This window comes from Oryctolagus cuniculus, chromosome 21, assembly GCF_051225735.1.
Source record: "Oryctolagus cuniculus isolate XC-2025 breed Fujian yellow rabbit chromosome 21, ASM5122573v1, whole genome shotgun sequence".
Classification (NCBI taxonomy): domain Eukaryota; kingdom Metazoa; phylum Chordata; class Mammalia; order Lagomorpha; family Leporidae; genus Oryctolagus; species Oryctolagus cuniculus.
In genome coordinates this window covers 17,388,164-17,407,261 of record NC_142887.1, presented here as the reverse complement: position 1 = coordinate 17,407,261, position 19,098 = coordinate 17,388,164, and the positions used below count along the sequence as shown (strand labels likewise).

The 19,098-nt window shown below is 46.8% G+C and overlaps 1 protein-coding gene across 7 annotated transcripts in view; it reads right to left on the bottom strand.

Moving 5' to 3' along the window:
- Positions 1 to 19,098, bottom strand: part of FBXW8 (F-box and WD repeat domain containing 8) — a 131,613-nt gene that overhangs the window by 88,740 nt on the left and 23,775 nt on the right. For all 7 annotated transcript variants that reach the window (XR_011385213.2, XM_051826629.3, XM_051826628.3 and 4 more), the window contains exon 3: positions 3,982 to 4,146. Coding sequence is in view for 6 of the 7 variants with exons in the window: in XM_051826629.3 (XP_051682589.1) it covers positions 3,982 to 4,146 (165 nt within the window). In the remaining variant the exon portion in view is untranslated. The remainder of the gene's footprint in view (positions 1 to 3,981; positions 4,147 to 19,098) is intronic.

The following is a 19,098-nucleotide window of genomic DNA, read 5'->3' as shown; positions in this document are numbered from 1 at the left end:
TTTCTTTTTTTTTTTTTTGACAGGCAGAGTGGACAGTGAGAGAGAGAGACAGAGAGAAAGGTCTTCCTTTGCTGTTGGTTCACCCTCCAATGGCCGCCGCGGCCGGCGCGCTGCGGCCGGCGCACCGCGCTGATCCGATGGCAGGAGCCAGGAGCCAGGTGCTTTTCCTGGTCTCCCATGGGGTGCAGGGCCCAAGCACTTGGGCCATCCTCCACTGCACTCCCTGGCCACAGCAGAGAGCTGGCCTGGAAGAGGGGCAACCAGGACAGAATCCGGCACCCCAACCGGGACTAGAACCTGGTGTGCCGGCGCCGCTAGGCGGAGGATTAGCCTAGTGAGCTGCAGCGCCGGCCCCGAAAATAAACACTTTTTAAAGACAGGGGTGGGAATTGTGATAGAGTGGGTTAAGTCACCACTTGGGGCATCTGCATTCCATATTCCGTTTGTTTTTTTTTTTTTTTTTTTAAGATTTATCTATTTATTTGAAAGGCAGAGTTACACAGAGAGGCAGAGAGAGACAGAGAGAGAGAGAGAGAGAGAGAGTCTTCCACTCCCCAACTGAAGGCAACGGCCATAACTGCACCAATCCAGAACCAGGAGCCAGGAGCCTCTTTCAGGTCTCCCACATGGGTGCAGGGGCCCAAGGACCTGGGCCATCTTCTACTGCTTTCCCAGGCCATAGCAGAGAGCTGGATCGGAAGTGGAGCAGCAGGGACTCAAACCAGCGCCCATGTGGGATGCCGGCACTGCAGGCATTGGTTTACCCACTACGCCACTTCTGATCCAGCTTCCTGCTAATGTGCCTGGGAGGCAGCAGATGATGGCCCAAATACTTGGGTTCCTGCCATCCACATGGGAGATCCAGATGGAGTTCTTGGTTTCTGGCTTCAGCCTGGCCCAGCCCTGGCAGTTTGGGGAATAAACCAGCAGATGGAAGATTACTGTTTTAATCTCTCCCTCTCTCTCCCTCTCTGTCACTCTGTCTTTCAAATAAATAAACCTTTGGAGAAAAAAAAAATATACCACATAATTCCTAATTTCAACTTTGCCCCATCTGGCAGAAAGACTAAAAATGGTTATAAAGAATGCCCGTTCTTAGAATACAGCAAGGGGGCCAGCGCTGTGGCACAGCAGGTTAACGCCCTGGCCTGAAGTGCCGGCATCCCATATGGGCGCTGGTTCTAGTCCTGGCTGCTCTTCTGATCCAGCTCTCTGCTACGGCCTGGGATAGCAAGAGAAGATGGCCCAAGTCCTCGGGCTCCTGCACCTGCGTGGGAGACCTGGAAGAAGCTCCTGGCTCCAGGCTCCAGGCTTTCGGAATGGCACAGCTCCAGCCATTGCGGCCATCTGGGGAGTAAACCAGCGGATGGAAGACCTCTCTCTCTGTAACTCTGTCTTTAAAATAAATAAAATAAATCTTAAAAAAAAAAAAGAAAAACAATACAGCAAGTGTTTAATAAGTGGTAGCTATTATTGGAAAAAGATGGTACCTGTTTCATTAAAATGAACACAATCGATTTAATAAAAGTAAGCAGTTTTCTCCAAGGCCAAGGAACTAGACTGGACACATCCACGTGGCACCACCCTCCTCGTAGAGATATGGGGAGGGAAGGGAAGGATCTGGAGTGTGGAGGCCAAGGTTAAAGCTACAAGAACAGAAAAGCAGCTCTTGTGAGGGAGCAGGTGTTGGAAAGGAGAGGAAAGGGCCTGCCAGGAGAACCTGAGAGCGGCCAGCTTACAGACTGCTGCTGATGGCTTCCCTCCCCTCCTGGGCTCCAACCCCCAGTGGTATTCCAAGAGATCCTGGAACGCCAGGGTGAAAAAGCAGCCTATGCAAACCTAGAAAAGGAACGCCATGGCCCGCACAACCAGTTTGTCAAGCAGTTTCCACGCTTGCTGAGAACTTCAAGTCCAGGTCAGTCCTTACATGGAGAAATCTGAAAATTCTGGGTCCTCTCTTGGTTTCCCCAGACACTGACCTAGGAGGAGCCTCACCAAACGGCCTGCCCTCTCATCCTGAAGTCGACCATCACCAGCTCCGAATCTCTGTCTGTAGGGAAAGGCCTCAGGCTTGTGCAGGCAAGCGTGAGCCGTGGTAGATGTATCCTTGCAGCCTTCCTGCAAACAGGGCTGGCAGCGATGCCACTTTCAGCCCCACTCTAGAGAAAACAAGGCAGGCCAAGGTAAAGGAATTTTCCCTAACATTGCCTTTCCTTTTGCTAAGGCTTCCTTTCATCCTAGAATTATAGTAAGAACCCCATCATTACACTTGCTGATAAGTCATCACCTAAAATTAGACTGATGCAGCCCTCCTCACTAACAGCGTCAGGAAATGGGCCCAGACACTCCAAACAGGAGCCTTCCTCACATCCTGCCCGCAGCTTTCTCCATCACCAACCTTTTACTGAGCAATTCCCAAACACGTGGCTTTGTACTTGTTAAGAAAAAAAGGACATTCAGTTAAATGTTTTGCATGTAACTTGTGAGTGACTATTAAGTGCTAAGTGCACTTAATAATGAGGTGATCTTTTAGACACCATCACTTTCGCTATCTCCAGCCAAATGAGGAGGTGCCTGACTGCCTCGCTCCCCCTCTTGCTCTACACCAAAGAGGAAGCAAAGCACTAAGCCACTGCTTTGTCTCGCAGGGCCTGACATCTCCTACTGCAAGCCATGGGACACCAACTGTCTCCAGCTCCCATCTCAAGCTTTCCTAAACGGAAGCACCTCCCTGAAGCCAGGGCTGAACCCTTCACTTTCTAGCCCTCCGGCTGTCTGAGCACCTTTCTTTGTCAAACCTGCCCACTCTCCTCTCACCTGTGGTCCACCACATGGCCCTAACCGGGCGTGCCAGCTGATTCCCTTGCGTGGATGCACACACACATCCCGGGGCCAACGTGACCTTACTCAGAGATGGTGTCTTAACAACTTAACACTTCTTAGAACACTGGCGATTTTATCTCCTCCCTCCCGGGGGACATGTGGCACCGTCTGGAGACACTTTGGGTTGTCCAGACTGGAGGGAGGAGGCCATGCTACCAGCATCTGGTAGGTAGGCCAGGAATCCTACTCAACACCCTGCAGTGCACACAGGAACACCGCCTAGAAAACAATCATCTGGCCCCCAGTGCCGGAGTGCTGGGGTTTAGAGCACAGTGCCACTCGCGCTCACCCAGCCAGCCACTGTGTCAGGTGGCTCAGGTCAAGCGTATCGGTCACTAATCAGGTTACACGGTAACTAGGGACAAACCTACACACTGGCAATATGTCACCATCAGTAACAAGCAAAAGCTCATGCATCTCAAAGTCTATTAGGACTGACCCTTACAGGAGAGGAAAGGGTACAGGCCCATCCCTTCTCTCCCAGTGAATACCCACTTCCCAGGAGCAGCCACAATGCAGCCCTGTCGCGCCTCCAACAGCTTTATGTAACTGCTCCTTGACAGTTCTCTCCTACAGCCTCCATGGTACGAATTCCTAGCTGTGATCTAATATTTCTGTAGAGACTCTGAAGTGACAAATGTTAGGGAAGCAAGCCAGGAGGTTACGTGAGGGAAGAGAAGCCGGTGCTTAGAGACATTTAACCATCTCCCCCTGCATTCACTGGCAGGGATGCTGTCGGCTCCTTTTTCATAAGGACGGTGCTTTTGCTTCCTTCGTTTTTCCAGAGGCGAGAATGTGAGAACGTGAGAAGGAGCTGTACCGGGCACGACTTCAACAAGCCCAGCCAGCAGAGGGGCAGTGCCTGGCAACCCACTACACCGTTCCTCTCCTGGAGAGCAAGGGGGATGCTTCCCAATCTTGTGGTGGAAAACGGGGCAGACAGCGGCAAACTGGACAAGTCGGCAATGGCTGATGGGGCTGTTCGGCACACGGCCCTCACTTTGTGTTTGACAATCAACTGCAGACTGTAACTGAAGGCAGGGATTCCTTGTCCTTGTACACTGTTCTCTACAGGTCACGATACTGGCCACTGCCTACCTTCCAGTTGGTCCTTAGCATGTGCTCCCTGGCTCGGCACTCCTGGAAGACGAGCTTCCAGCAAGAATAATCCGAGATGCTGCTCTCCAGAAGGTGTCCTTCCTGCTGGCACAGCCTGTACCACAGCACCTCGTCTTCTGCAATCACCTTCCACGTCTTGCTCACCTAGAACAACAGAAGGGACACAAATGTCAAATTCTGCAATTAGAGGAGCCCCTTGCTATCCAAAAACCAATCAACGCCTTTATCACTGCCCTGGGTTTGCAGCAGTATAAAATGTCTCATTAACAAACACTCGGAGGTGGAAGAAAATACAAGCAAATGTTTCCAGTTTTATCTTTCAAGACTGTTTTATCACCGTGTAATCTCATCTTTTTGACTGCTTGATTAAATCATGATCTAACAAGAGAAAAAAGGTATACAAATACATAAAAGGCAAGACAGACAAACTTCCCATGGTAATTAGCCACATGATCACACACGACTGTCCAGGACAGAATCGCGACCTTCTACCCACAGCAGCTTCATTTCTATCTTCTGGATTTGGACCTGGTGGCCTGTGAAATAAGAGGCTGCAGTACAATAAATACCAATAGCACAAATTTACGGTCACAGAAGAAATTCAAATTTACATTACATGTGGGAACTTAAGATTTTAAAAAACACATTCAACAGAAAACTCCAGAACTGTAAGATCTGGCAGAGAGAAGCCAGCATCCTGTCTGTCTGAATGTTGAGTCCTAGCAGTGTCCAGACGAAATGGCCACTTCTGTTATTAGTGTTTTACTCCCTAACCCCAATATGGGCAACAATGGATTTAGTTCATCACAGGACAATGTACAAAGCTGGCCAGACTAGAAAAGATGGATCCAGCAGGCGAACACAGTGCAGTCTTCAGTGCGTGCTGAAACCGCCTGCTGCCTCTTCTAAGGTCGAAATCCATTTCTCATCAGCTGAGAGTGGTGACCAGTGGCCTCTGCTTCCTGTGTTTTTACTCCACAGGGCCACTTCAAGCATCAGAGACAGAGGTGAGAGGAAGAAACACGAGCCAAAGTGAGAGCAAGCAAGCACACAACAGAAGGGCAGCAGATGCTCACAATGCAAAGACACCTTAGGAAGGCAGAACAAAGACCTCCAAAAATCTCCACACAGTGACAAAAAACTGTCACAACCAACTTTTTCAGAGCCCCAGAAATTAATGAAAGGCCTGCAACATTCTTAGGAACATTTACTCAAGAAAAATGCCAAATATCAAAACAGTGATCTCCGTGTCATTTAACTTGAGCTATCCCCTCCCCTCCTCCAGCTCCAACAGCCTTGCAACTATGGAAGCTGGAAAACCCAGCAGCCTAGAAGTCACTGGGGGACAGACGCGTTTGGGGCTCCTCAGAGAATGTCACCATTTGACCTGTCTGGAAGCTACTGGAGAGGACTATTCCTGGGCTTGTCTTTATCTGAACTGAATGAGCACTCTCTAACTCCAGGGCATTTGTCCAAACAGTAAGAGACAACTGTTTAACACTACAGCTGCCTGAGGTGGCACTAACTGGTCAGGGCTAACAAGATGCTGACCAACAAGCTGTAAAAGGAAAAGCTGGGAATGGGATTCCACAGAGCCTTGAAAGACTCCAACGTATTCCTGGGAGTCTAGAATGCCAAGTGCACTTGCCCAGGAAAATTCTGAGAAGGCCCTGACCCCTAGGTCTTTCACCAGCAGTAAGAGAAGGCTAAGGCAGAGTGATGAGCTGCTGGAATGGGGAAACAGTGCCCAACACACAGAGCACTTTAGCAAAGGCTGCCTGTAAGGAAATCTGCCCATCAACGGCAGACCACTGAGCTAATCAAACTGGGACTTCTGTGGCCCTGCAGGACAAAGAATATAGACTAAAGAGTCAGGCCAGGAAAGTAAATAAACAGCACCAACACCAAAAACAACAAGCAACAGGAACAAACTCTGCAGAATGAGAATGATTGCCAGAATGGTCACATATTGTCAAGAATGTCCCAGTTTTTAACGACAAATTAGAAGACCTGCAATGAAACAAGAAGTAGGATCCAAACAAAGGAAAAGAGCAGTCAACAGAAACAAACTTAAAATCACTATTATTAACATGCTCTAAACACTAACAGAAAACATGTCTAAAGGAATACAGGATGGGCCAGCATTGTGGCAAAATGGGTAAAGCCACCACCTCTGACACCCACACCCCATAAGGATGTTGGTGCATGTCCCAGCTGCTCCACTTCCGACCAGCTCTCTGCTGATGACCTGGGAAAAGCAGCAAAAGATGGCCCAAGTGCTTGGGCCCCTGCACTCACAAGGAAGACCCAGAAGAAACTCCAGTCTCCTGGCTTTGGCCTGGAGGCCATCTGAGGAGTGAACCAGTAGATACAAGATCTCTGTCTCTTCCTCTCTTGCTTTCAAATAAATAAATATTTATTTATTTTTTAGAAAAGTCTATTCAACCAAAAGCATGAGTAGTACAAAAAGCAACACTGACCAACGTAATACTCTGCTGGCGTACGAAGGTTCTGGCTTCCTGTATTAAACTTCTGCTGTACAGGTGCACACGCACGTGTATGACAGCCACATCCTAAGTCACTTTCTCTGCAGGCACAGACACTTTGTACAGAAGCCACAACAGCAGAAGTTAAGGCGAGTAGGCATAAGCAACAAGGCTGTCATTTTTCTGAACCAAAGGCTTCACACCGTAATGCTGGCGGTGACAACGGCTCAAGTCTTCAGTTTCAAACTGAAGAATTCAGAGGGGCTTGGAGATCAGCTACGTTCATCTCCTCATTGCGGGAAGGTTCTTCACAGCACCCTCTGCCAGCTGAGGTCCATGCAATCCCAACATGCTTCCAATGCACAGCCTCCCAAACTGGTCTGCTCTAGCACAAGGCCATCTGACTACTAGAACGAGCTTTCTTCCACTGTGTAGAAAACGCCCTGATTCTGCCCTTTTGAAGAAACCATCTATTCCTTCTTCCACCGGGCAGTCCCTCAAATAGCCAAAGATGGCACCATATATCCCTTTAGTTATTTCTTCATTGCTGTAAATATTAGCCATTCTATTCAACTACTGGTCATGTGACTCGCTGCCATCTCCATCCCCCTCGAATGTACCCTAATGGCTGTGCATTTACAGCATCTCTCTTCAAATGTGCTGCTTGGGATTGAACACCACCTCAGCTCTGGGCTGTCGAGTGCCAAGAACAGGAAGGTCTGCCCAGGCATCGGCTCGGCGCCGTGCTTGTGGGTATGTCACTGCAGATTCCCAGCTTCTGTAGTCTGATTCGTTATTAAATATTTTAGCCAGACAAAAAGGTATAAAGAATATTTCACACGCACAGACGCAGCACCCTGCTCAAGAAACAAGATATCACTCATAAGCTTTAAACTCCTGCGTATAAGGGTACTTCAAAAGTTCGAGGGGAAATCAAAACACAAGTTTATTCTGGCACCCCCAAATTCTGAAAGCCATTTGTTTTCAGAACATACATTTGCCCCTTGTACACATGGATCTTAAAAAAATATTTTTTGCACCAAAATAAACACTTTTTAGCTCCATTGTCCATGAACTTCCTGAAGTACGTTCCCATCTCTCACTCTTCACACTCTCCCCCTTAACTGTGACCTCAATTTCATGCTTATCACTCTTCAGGAGCTTTTTAAACACAACCACAATTTACTTAAAAAGTTCCAACTCCCACCGCCACAGTGCTACTTTTTAAACCTATATTCTTCACTTTCTCTCCATTTAAAACCCCATCCTCCACTTCAGTCTTCTCAGATCATTTTTTTTCTCCAGATCATTCTTGAATCCCAATTCTGTCATCCATTACATTAGCTACTTCTCCCAACCATAAGTCATCTGCAAAATATACAGTCTGTGGCCTTTGTGTCTTAATTATTAAAAAAAAAAAAAAGTTAACTAGGATGGGGCTGAGAATAGGGCCCTGTGGCAAACCGCTAGAGCCTAACCCTAGGCTGCCATGGATCTATTAAGCAGCCCACCCTGGGCATGGCCACAGCATCAGTCACAAATCCACTTAACCACACTATCATCCCACACTTCTCCATCTTTGCCATAAGGGCTCAGTGAGGCAAACTCATCTGATCACAAGTGGTCAGGCAATAAAGAATGGATAATGACTCAATAACAATGCAGCCACAATTTTGACTAGAAAGAACACCATGGTTTTATTTTTGGCAAGTCTAATTCACAGCTGAGCCTGCCCATGCCACCCGGGTAGTATCTGTCCATCTGTCTATGCCAGAGTTGAGTGTGAGCACTAGGCAGTCATGAAAAACAGATAGGGATGGACCGACATCAGCTGTGATGGAGCCAGGCCACAAGACAAGTCGGTCTAGAGTAGAGTGTGTCCTCTATCAGACCCCTGGAATTCAGGATCAAATGAGGTATAAGATAAAAGTAACACCAAGGGACCCTCCACGGTTCTCAAGGCAGAAAATGCTAACACAGGGCAATTTTCCTGATCCTTCAGATCCAGGAGTCTTTGTTCTAAAAATTATGAAATATAAAATTTTGTAAAACTCATGAAATGCAACTACTGAGAAGACTCAGAGCAGCTGAGATCATACAAACATTGTCATTGAACACATCTCACTACACAGACCAGCAACTGCCACAGCATGCACAGAACAACAGTTTCTCGGAATGCTGCTAAGTATTCCATGGTGGGGGTGGCGCTGTGGCATAGCAGGTAAAGCGGTTGCCCACAGTGCCAGCATTACCATATGGGCACTGGTTCAATCCCAGCTGCTCCACTTCCAATCCAGCTCCCTGCTAATGTGCCTGGGAAAGCAGTGGAAGATGGCCCAAGTTGTTGGGACACTGCACCCATGTGGGAGACCATAAAAAGCTCCTGGCTTCGGATCAGCCCAGCCCTAGCCATTGCAGCCATTTGGGGAGTGGACGCATGGATGGAAGACTTCTCTGCCTCTGCCTCTCTATAACTCTTTCAAATAATACATATTTTTAAAAAAGGTATTCCCTGGTCAAACGAATTTAGGGACCACTGGTTTACACAAAGCTAAGCAGGATTACATGTCAAGGACTTCTCACAGAATTTAAGAGACTGGTATGTGTTGGCCGGCGCCGCGGCTCAATAGGCTAATCCTCTGCCTGTGGCGCCGGCACCCCGGGTTCTAGTCCTGGTTGCCCCTCTTCCAGGCCAGCTCTCTGCTGTGGCCCGGGAGTGCAGTGGAGGATGGCCCAGGTCCTTGGGCTCTGCACCCGCATGGGAGACCAGGAGAAGCACCTGGCTCCTGGCTTCAGATCAGCATGGTGCGCCAGCCATTGGAGGGTGAACCAACAGCAAAAGGAAGACCTTTCTCTGTCTCTCTCTCTGTCCACTCTGCCTGTCAAAAAATAAAAAATAAAATAAAAAAAAGAGACTGGTATGTGTCGCCCATCTCAGAAGAGGACACAGAAAGCCGCACTGCCCAGCCTTGTTTCCTGATTTCCAAAGCCCAACACTGTGCAGAAGTCACTGTAAAGAAAGCAGATATGGGTTCCCGGTTGATCAGACACTAACTGTATACAATGTGCATCCACTCTCCTCCCCTGTAACCACCAAACTGATCCATACCTTTGGCATGCAAGAGCCAACCCACAGATGTGCCCAGACTGGGGAAGCCATAGAGCCACCTGGGTTCCTGCTCTTAGAGTCAGGCTGGATCCCAAGACTGGCCCCAAACAGGGAGGGCAATCCTGTTCAACTCTGTGGTCCCAAAGCTTGTTAGATGGAGCTCTGACTCATCTGCATTGCAGGAGAATCCAAATCCAGAGCTCAGTGACTACAAACTAGAAGATCCTGACTAAGCCTCACAAACTCAGCCACTTGAAAACTGGACAAACCGTTCAGGAGGGCTTTTAAGAAGTCTCAAATATACAAGTTTTTAAAATCTTTGGAAGTTGACAGATTTTTATGTCCGCTCCCAGGAAAATGCCAAGTTTTAAATAACACAACCTAAAATCTGTCTGTACCATAGGGTGAGGAGATCAAAAATGGAGAAAACGGGCCAGCACAGCGGGTTAAAGCCCTGGCCGGCAGTGCCAGCGTTCACATGGACACCAGTTTGAGTCCTAGCTGCTCCACGGCCATCCAGCTCCCTGCTGATGCACCTGGGAAGGTAGCAGAGCATGGCCCAGGTGCTTGGGCTCCTGCACCTGCATGGGAGACCCAGATGAAACTCCTGGCTTTGGCCTGGCCCAGTCCTGGTTGTTGGAGACATTTGGGTAGTGAACCAGCAGATGGAAGATCTCTCTGTCTCTACCCCTCTCTGTAGCTCTGCCTTTCAAATAAATAAAACAAATCTTAAAAAAAAAAAAAAAAAACAACTGAGAATACAGAGTTGATGTTTTGATGCATTACCCATATCACTAACTCCACAGAAAATAATATTCAGGATAAAATTAAGTCCTGGACAACAAACACAAAAACCTCTTCAAGTGATTTTTAAGAGACTGAGGTGAGAGTTACTTCCACAAAGGGAACAGATTGTACCTACAATAAGGTAATAACAGAAATGTGCCAACAATTTCTTATGCAAACTATAAAGGGAAGCTGCTTGTTTCCTTCTTTTAAAGAATGAAAATGATAGCTTTTAAGAATTTCCTTAAATTCTGAAGAAAAAAAATAAAGAAAGGACCTACTTAAACTTTCACAAGCAAATTTTAAAGGACACCACCAAAAGAAAAAAAATTCCTAGTTGTTTTAATTCTTTAAATTATATTGAGTCTCCCCAGTTTACAAGCCTGAATTTCCAAAGATCTAATGGTCTTTCCTTTAATCCATCAGAACTAGAACAGCCCTGCGCAGTAAAAGCCCCACTGAGTGAGCCTCAGCTGCAAAGATTTGCTAATAAAAGTGTCTCCAGCATTTTCTTTATAGCACCACTGTGAATTGCCGCATTAAAAAAAAAAAAAAAAAAAAAAAAAGCTCTTGGCTCAAACATTAGCTTCATGACTCTGCCTGGACTAGGGCTCCCAGTGAGGCTCAGGCAGGGGACAGTGTCACCATTCCAGCTGCACGTATGCACAGCACGTCTGCGCAGGGAGGCCAGGCCACGTGCCACGGCTCTTTACATCCATGATCCCACCTGCCCTGGAGCCCCTTAGCTTTCACCTCACCAAGGTCCTCAGTGACCTCCAGGCTGCCAAACCCAGTAGTCACTTCTCAGTCCTCTCATTTGACAAAGAGCAGCACTTAACACTTTTGATCACTTTCTCCCCCTTCTCAGCTCCAGGGAACCCTGTAGTCTGGTTTTCTTGCTAATCCTCGCATAACTCCTTCCCCATTTCCTGGCTGGCCCCTCTGGCTGCCAGGGTCAATCCCTGAATCTGGTCCTCTATCTACTTTTACTTCTTAAATGTTCCCATTGGGTTTCCTGGCTTTCCACACCATCGATGTCCTGGACTCAGCCCAGAACTCACCTTCAGCCTCACGTCCTCACTGACCTCCCGGTCAGAAGAGGGCCACCTCGCCCCTCCCTAGCTCAGGACCCTGGAGTCCTTGCCGGTTCTGTGTCTCCGTACTCATCCTGACTCTGTCCACTTCCTCGGCTGCAGCCCTGGTCTAAGCCACCAGGTTCCCGCCCCTTCAGATTATTTCAGCAGCCTTCCATCTGGTTCCTGCTGTGCCCCTACAGCCTAGTTGCCACGGAGCAGCCAATAGGAGTCCTTTTAAAATCTGAGTCCAACCTCACCAGTCCTCTGCTCACTCTAAAGGCTTCCCATCTCATTCAGAGTAAAACCTCAAGTTCTTAGTGGACAGAATGCCTTTCAAATTCTGCCATCTCTCCTCACTCCCTTCTTCACCATATCCCTGCATTAGCTCCCTACTCATGCTCTACTTTCTACAAACTTAGTGGCTTAAAATAACAGATTTATTCTCCTACAGCTCTGCCGGCCAAAGGCCTACAATTAAGGTCTGGGCAACACTGCACTCCTTCAGGATGATACAGAGAGAAATCTCCTTTCCTTTTCCTGCTTCCATTAGACACCTACATTCTTTGGCTTGTGGTCCCTTCCTCCATCTTCAAAGCCAGTGGCATCTTCTCTCCTCTGTGCGCTCCCATCTCTCTAAGGAGCCCTGTAGTTACACTGAGACTAGCTGAACAATCCAAGATCACTCCATCCAAGATCTGTAACTTAATCCCACCAGCAAATGCCCTTTACTATGAACACTAACCCTTTCACAGGGACCCAGGCATCAGGACATCCCCTTTGACTTCCTGGCGGCTGTTCCTCAAACAACAGGTGTGCACTCTGCCCCAGGTGAGCCTCAGCCACACCTGCCTCAAGGCCACTACACACCATCCATCCCTCTGCCATCTCTCCTCGGGTCTTTGCTCACAGATCACCTTCTTTGTGAAGTCTTCCATGGCCACTTGAGAGCACAAGGCCAACATCACTTGTGCTGTCATTTTTTTCCCCACAACACCGATGGCCACCTGACTGCCTACTGAATGATGTCTTTACTGTATGTAATGTAAGCTCTAATAAGGCCAAGTTTTGAATCTGTATTGTTCACTGTTACCCTCACTGTCTAGAATGGTGCCTGGTACAGCATAAGCCCTCTGTAAATAACTGAATGAGATGTAAGAAGAAATCCAACTTTTTTTTTTTTTAAGATTTATTTATTTATTTATTTATTTATTTATTTGGAAGGTAGAGTTATAGAGGCAGAGACAGAGTCTTCTATCTGCTGGTTCACTCCCCATATGGTTGCAACGGCCGGAGCAGGGCTGATCAGAAGCCAGGAGCCTAGAGCTTCTTCCAGGTTTCCCACACAGGTGCATGGGCTCAAGGACTTGGGTCATCTTCCCAAGCCATAGCAGAGAGCAAGATTGGAAGCAGAGCAGCCAGGACTCAAACCAGTGCCCATATGGGATGCTGGCACTGCAGGTGGCTGACTTTACTCGCTATGCCACAGCACCGGCCCTAGAAATCCAACTTTTCAAAAACTCAACTTTTAGAAAAGCTGGATTGCTTTTATTTTCAAAGGTCACATAAGCAGCTCAGCTCTGGCTTCCTCACTCAAATGCATTCTCTCACTTTTCTGTTTTTGTTTCTTTTAAACTCTTTGATCATGGAAAATCTCAAACACACGAAAGTCACATGAACAGTGCAGCACCTCCTACGTATCCCCAACTCAGGACAGGGATGCTCAGTGCTGGCCACTCTTGCTTCATCTGGCTCTCAATCTACTTGCCAGAGTTTCTTGCTTCTTCCTAACCTGCTTTAAGGAGGCAGAGACTGCAACCAGGCGGACTGAAAGCAACTGAGGGTGCTGCACTTAGGCACACCAGGAACCTTCCAACAGCTCCTTAAGAGCGCAGTCTGGTGGCAGAGGTGGCCTTCAGAGCAGACTGTTTCTGCTATGAAGACGCGTCCGCCCCACTCGGCTGTGAACCTTCACCTGCAGAGACTTCACGCAGATCCCAGACTTTCAGTTACAAACCCTGGACTTTTGCTTCTCCTACAAGGACATCTGGCAGGATCATGAGATCACACTTCCCTCAAAACTTAACACACCATAATCAAATGGACTGGACTTTAGTTCCAGCATTACTTTTTATGGTGGTAATCACCCACTTGCCCACCAATTTTATTGTAAATCTTAGGTTTTTAACCTCTACATCTTCTCTTTTTCTTTATTGCATCCTTTATGAGCATTTTTCTGCTTTTTCCTTGAAAAACACACCACTGTTGCCCATGCAACTAAATTTATAAAACTACACAAGAATACACATAACCAAACTCCAGGTTACAAAAAACCGAAAACACAAAAACACAATATCATAGAGGAGATCAGTGGCTGCCTGGGATTAGAAACAGAGGTGGTGGGGCAGGGTCTGAGGTCAATGCGGCCTTAAAAAGCTATGAAAGGGGCCAGCACTGTGGTATAGTGGGTAAAGCCACCACCTGCAGTGCTGGCATCCCATATGGGCACCGGTTCCAAGTCCCAGTTGCTCCACCTCTGATCCAGCTCTCTGCTATGGCCTGGGAAAGCAGTAGAAGATGGCCCAAGTCCTTGGGCCCAGCACCCACATGGGAGACCTAAAATAAGCTCCTGGTTCCTGGCTTTGGACTGGCTCAGCTCCAGCCATTGCAACCATTTGGGGAGTGAACCAGCAGATGGAAGACTTACTTTCTCTCTTTCTCTCTCTCTCTCTCTCTCTCTCTCTCTGTAACTCTTTCAAATAAATAAGAATCTTAAAAAAAAAAAAAAAAGCTATGAAAGGGGAGCCTAAGAAATCCCCATGACACATGTTCTTGTGCTGGCTGAGGAGGTTACCACACAAATCACACCTGGGAAAAAGCAGCATGGAACCCAATTCACCAGCAAGTACATGCCAAACTGGTGAGACTGGAATGAGCTTTGTGGGTTGTGCCAAGGTCAATTTCCTGGTTATGACACCATTCTGCACTTAGATGAGATGTTACCAATGGAGGAGACCAAGGAAGGCTACATAGAACCTCTCTCTGTACTAAGTTTTGCAATTTCCTAGTAATTTATCATTATTTTAAAAGTCTTTAAAAATGACTGTTGGTAAATACCTAAAAAATCATCACTCCTCAGAATCATTCATTTTAAGATTTATTTATTTACTTGAAAGACAGAATTACACACAGAGAAAAAGAGAGAGAGAGAGGTCTTCTATCCGCTGGTTCACTTTCCAATTGGCCGCAATGGTTGGAGCTGTGCTGATCTGAAGCCAGGAGCTTCTTCCAGGTTTCCCACATGGGTGCAGGGGCCCAAAGACTTGTGCCATCTTCTACTGCTTTCCCAGGCCACAGCAGAGAGCTGGATCGGAAGTGGAGCAGCAGGGACTCGAACCCGTGAACCATATGGGATGCCGGCACTGCAGGCAGTAGCTTTACCCACTATGCCCAATGCTGGCCCCTCATTCGTGTAATATCATGGCAAAGAAATGCAGTAAGCTTGTAACTTGGAAATTTTATCATGGTTACCCATTTAAAAATATTATCCCTAAAAAAGTGCCAAAAATTCTGTACACACACACCAAAAAAAGAACACAAAATTATTTACGGCAAAATAATGGAGCTGATCAGTGTTATCCAACAAGTCAATTACTTACTAAAAGTCACACTGTGTTCAGACGTTTCTGCTTGGAACACGCCATGAGATACTGAGTTCGCAGGGGGATAACTACTGATGTGCAAAGGGCAAGGGAGACCAGCATCAACAGCACACAGTGATCACAAACTTACGTTTTCCCAATTTCAGTCCTGCCACATAAGCCCTCAAAACGCAGAGAGGGAGGAGATGTGAGGAGGAGGCAAAGTCTCTGGAAACCAGCTCTCCGGTAGAGTCTGTAGCATAATTAAATCTCAGAAGGCCTCCCCACTCAGGCTTCCTCGCTGTGAGGTGCTTACCAATTTGGCATAAAGATCTAAGCAAACAGGTTTTCTCCAAGGGCACACACACAGGTCACAGTGCCAACTCCACATAACTGGCCCCATTTCACTCAAGTCCCAAGGCGCCTAGATTAAAAGAGGCAGGAAGAGCAAGCCCCTCTCAAATAAAACCATAAAGCAGCAGGGCACACCATCCAACAGAAGGACTTTCCCCTGTTTCAAAAATAAAAGCACCACAAGAAACAAATGAAACTGCTACTCATATTTACTACTTCAGGGTTTATTTTAACAATTTGGAGTCACAAAGCCAATTCCACAAACTACTGGCCATCCGTTGTCATCCTCGGGTACAAGCTCCATAAAAGTCCTGGCTTTGTACATCACAGCCAACAAAGTCCTGTACGTTAAAAGGCTCTGTTTAAGAATATTTTCTATTCTTACACATGTGCTCTAAAAACTAAGTTAACAACCACCACCAAATCCAATTGGCCCAAAAGGGATGAGTTCTGGTGCACAATTGGACCACTGTGCTGCAAATTAAACTGCTCACACCTGCAGAATAATCTCACCAGCATAACCAATCTCCCCTGAAATGCAGCCCCTTTGTACCAAAAGGGGGTCTCTTCTTCCACCAGATCCTATCTTTCACTGATAAACTCTTTGGACGAGAAAACCAGCAGCAGATGTGAAAGCCACATGGCTCTCTACAAAGCAGGAGAGCGAAAAGCAATGTTAAAAGAAATAATTCCTTCCACAGCAGCTCACTATCAAGAATAAAGATTTTATCATCGAATGCTGACTTTGTGTAACGCTATTAGACTCTGTTCGAAGACTTCAGCTAACAGCATCAGGCTGAAATCCAGGAGTTGGACTCATTTAGCTACACTCTTGTTTTTAGCTTTTGGGAACAAGGCCAATGTGTAAAGTTAGAATATAACAAATCCAATTTCCAAGGGGGAAAGGAGACAATATAGGTACTCTTAATACAAATGACAGGCTCTGAGCACAGCTGACACTCTTGTACATGGTTTCTGTTTTTGTTTTTATGGTGAATTTTAGCCTTTAATTTCCATCGTTTTCTAGGGACACACTCTGCATTAATAATATCTGCAACACCTTCACTTAAGTAATACTATGGCAATCAGGAGTACTGAAAATCTTTTCAAGTTCACATTTAATTAAGAAAATAAGCAAAATGCCTCATATAAAGAAATAATTTTAACGCCAGACAAACTCTGCAAACTGGCCTATACCATGTGCTTTTGCTGAACTGCACGGTGAGGTAGAAAGCGCTACAGTCTGGGAAGTGGCTGCAGCTGCTCCACTCAAACTGCTTTCGTATTTTGGACTTTACGTTGTTGCCGGTACTCTGGATGTCATAGTCCTTCTACCAGTCGACTTACTAAACTATTTCTTTAAGGTACACACACCCTTCTAAAACGCATGACAGAATCCAGGGATGTCAACGGTCACTGTAAACAAATTTTTTGGCAATTATGGAGAATGGCTACTCCGGTGTCCTCCATCAAAAACCAAATGTCAGTGATCACACATCTGACTTACAAAAACTTGAATGCAACTCACTCGATTAACAGAATGAAGGACAAAAACCATATGATCATGTTAATAAACGCAGAGAAAGCATTTGACAAAACTAAACCTTCTTCTCTTATTAAAAACTCATAACAAATTAGATACAGAAGGAATGTATCTCAACACAGTAAAGGCCATGTGTGACAAACCCACAGCTAACATCACACTGAACAAAGAAGAACCGAACGCTTCTCCTCTAAGTTCAGAAGTAAGACAAGGATGCTCATTCTTGCCACTTCCTTTCAGCACAGAATCGTAAGTCCAAGCCTGGTGATGGGCAAGAGAAAGAAACATAAGACACTCAAATCAGAAAGGAGGAGTTAAATGGTTCCTGCCTGCAGAGGACATGATCTTACATGTAAAAAACCCTACAGACACCACCAAAACACTCTTAGAATAAATTCAGTAAAACTGCAGGACAGAATATCAGCCTACAAAAATTAGTAGCAGTTGTATATTCTTTTTTTTTTTTTTTTTTTTTTTTTTTTTTGACAGGCAGAGTGGACAGTGAGAGAGAGAGACAGAGAGAAAGGTCTTCCTTTGCCGTTGGTTCACCCTCCAATGGGCCACCGTGGCCGGCGCGCTGCGGCCGGCGCACCGCGCTGATCCGATGGCAGGAGCCAGGAGCCAGGTGCTTTTCCTGGTCTCCCATGGGGTGCAGGGCCCAAGCACCTGGGCCATCCTCCACTGCACTCCCGGGCCACAGCAGAGAGCTGGCCTGGAAGAGGGGCAACCGGGACAGAATCCGGCGCCCCAACCGGGACTAGAACCCGGTGTGCCGGCGCCGCTAGGTGGAGGATTAGCCTAGTGAGCCGCGGCGCCGGCGGAGCAGTTGTATATTCTAACAATGAACTAAAAAACAATCTCGGGCCGGCGTCGCGGCTCACTAGGCTAATCCTCCGCCTTGCGGCGCCGGCACACCGGGTTCTAGTCCCAGTCGGGGCGCCGGATTCTGTCCCGGTTGCCCCTCTTCCAAGCCAGCTCTCTGCTGTGGCCCGGGACAGCAGTGGAGGATGGCCCAAGTGCTTGGGCCCTGCACCCCATGGGAGACCAGGAGAAGCACCTGGCTCCTGGCTCCTGCCATCGGATCAGCGCGGTGCACCAGCCGCAGCGCGCCGGCCGCGGCGGCCATTGGAGGGTGAACCAACGGCAAAGGAAGACCTTTCTCTCTGTCTCTCTCTCTCACTGTCCACTCTGCCTGTCAAAAAATAAAAATAAAAAAATTAAAATTAAAAAAAAAAAAGAAACAATCTCATCACAACAGACACAAAGATAAAATAGTAAGGAATAAACTCAAGGAGGTGAATGACCAGAACAATGAAAATGAAAACAGAAATAAATACAAAGATGGTCCACATCAGTACATTAGAAGATTAATATTGTGCAAATATCCATATTACCCCAAGTGATTTAAAGATTCAATGTAACCCATATGAAAATTCCAAAGGCATTTTTTCATATAAATAGAAAAACAATTATAAAAATTCCTGTGGAAGCATCAAAGACCCCAGGCTGCCAAAGCCATCTTGAACAGAAGAACAGTGCCGGGGCATCATACTACATGACTTCAGAATCTACTACAAAGCTACAGTGATCCAATCAGCACGGCACTGGATAAAAACACACTGACCAATGGAACAGAATGGAGAGTCTCAGGCATTTAGTTTCTGACAAAGGTACCAAGGACACACAATAGACAAAAAGACAGTTTCTTCAATAAATGATGATGTTGGGAAAACCTGGACAGCCACAACCAGAAGAATGAAATTAGACCCTCATCTCATACCACAAACAAAAAAACAACTAAAAATGGACTAAATCATTAAACATAAAATCTGAAACTATAATACTACTAGAAGAAAACACAGGGGCTCCAGGATACCACACAGACAACTCTGCCTTTCAAATAAAATAATATTTAAAAAAAAAATTTTTTTTTGACAGGCAGAGTGGACAGTGAGAGAGAGAGACAGAGAGAAAGGTCTTCCTTTGCCGTTGGTTCACCCTCCAGTGGCCGCCGCGGTCGGCGCGCTGCGGCCGGCGCACCGTGCCGATCCGATGGCAGGAGCCAGGAGCCAGGTGCTTTTCCTGGTCTCCCATGGGGTGCAGG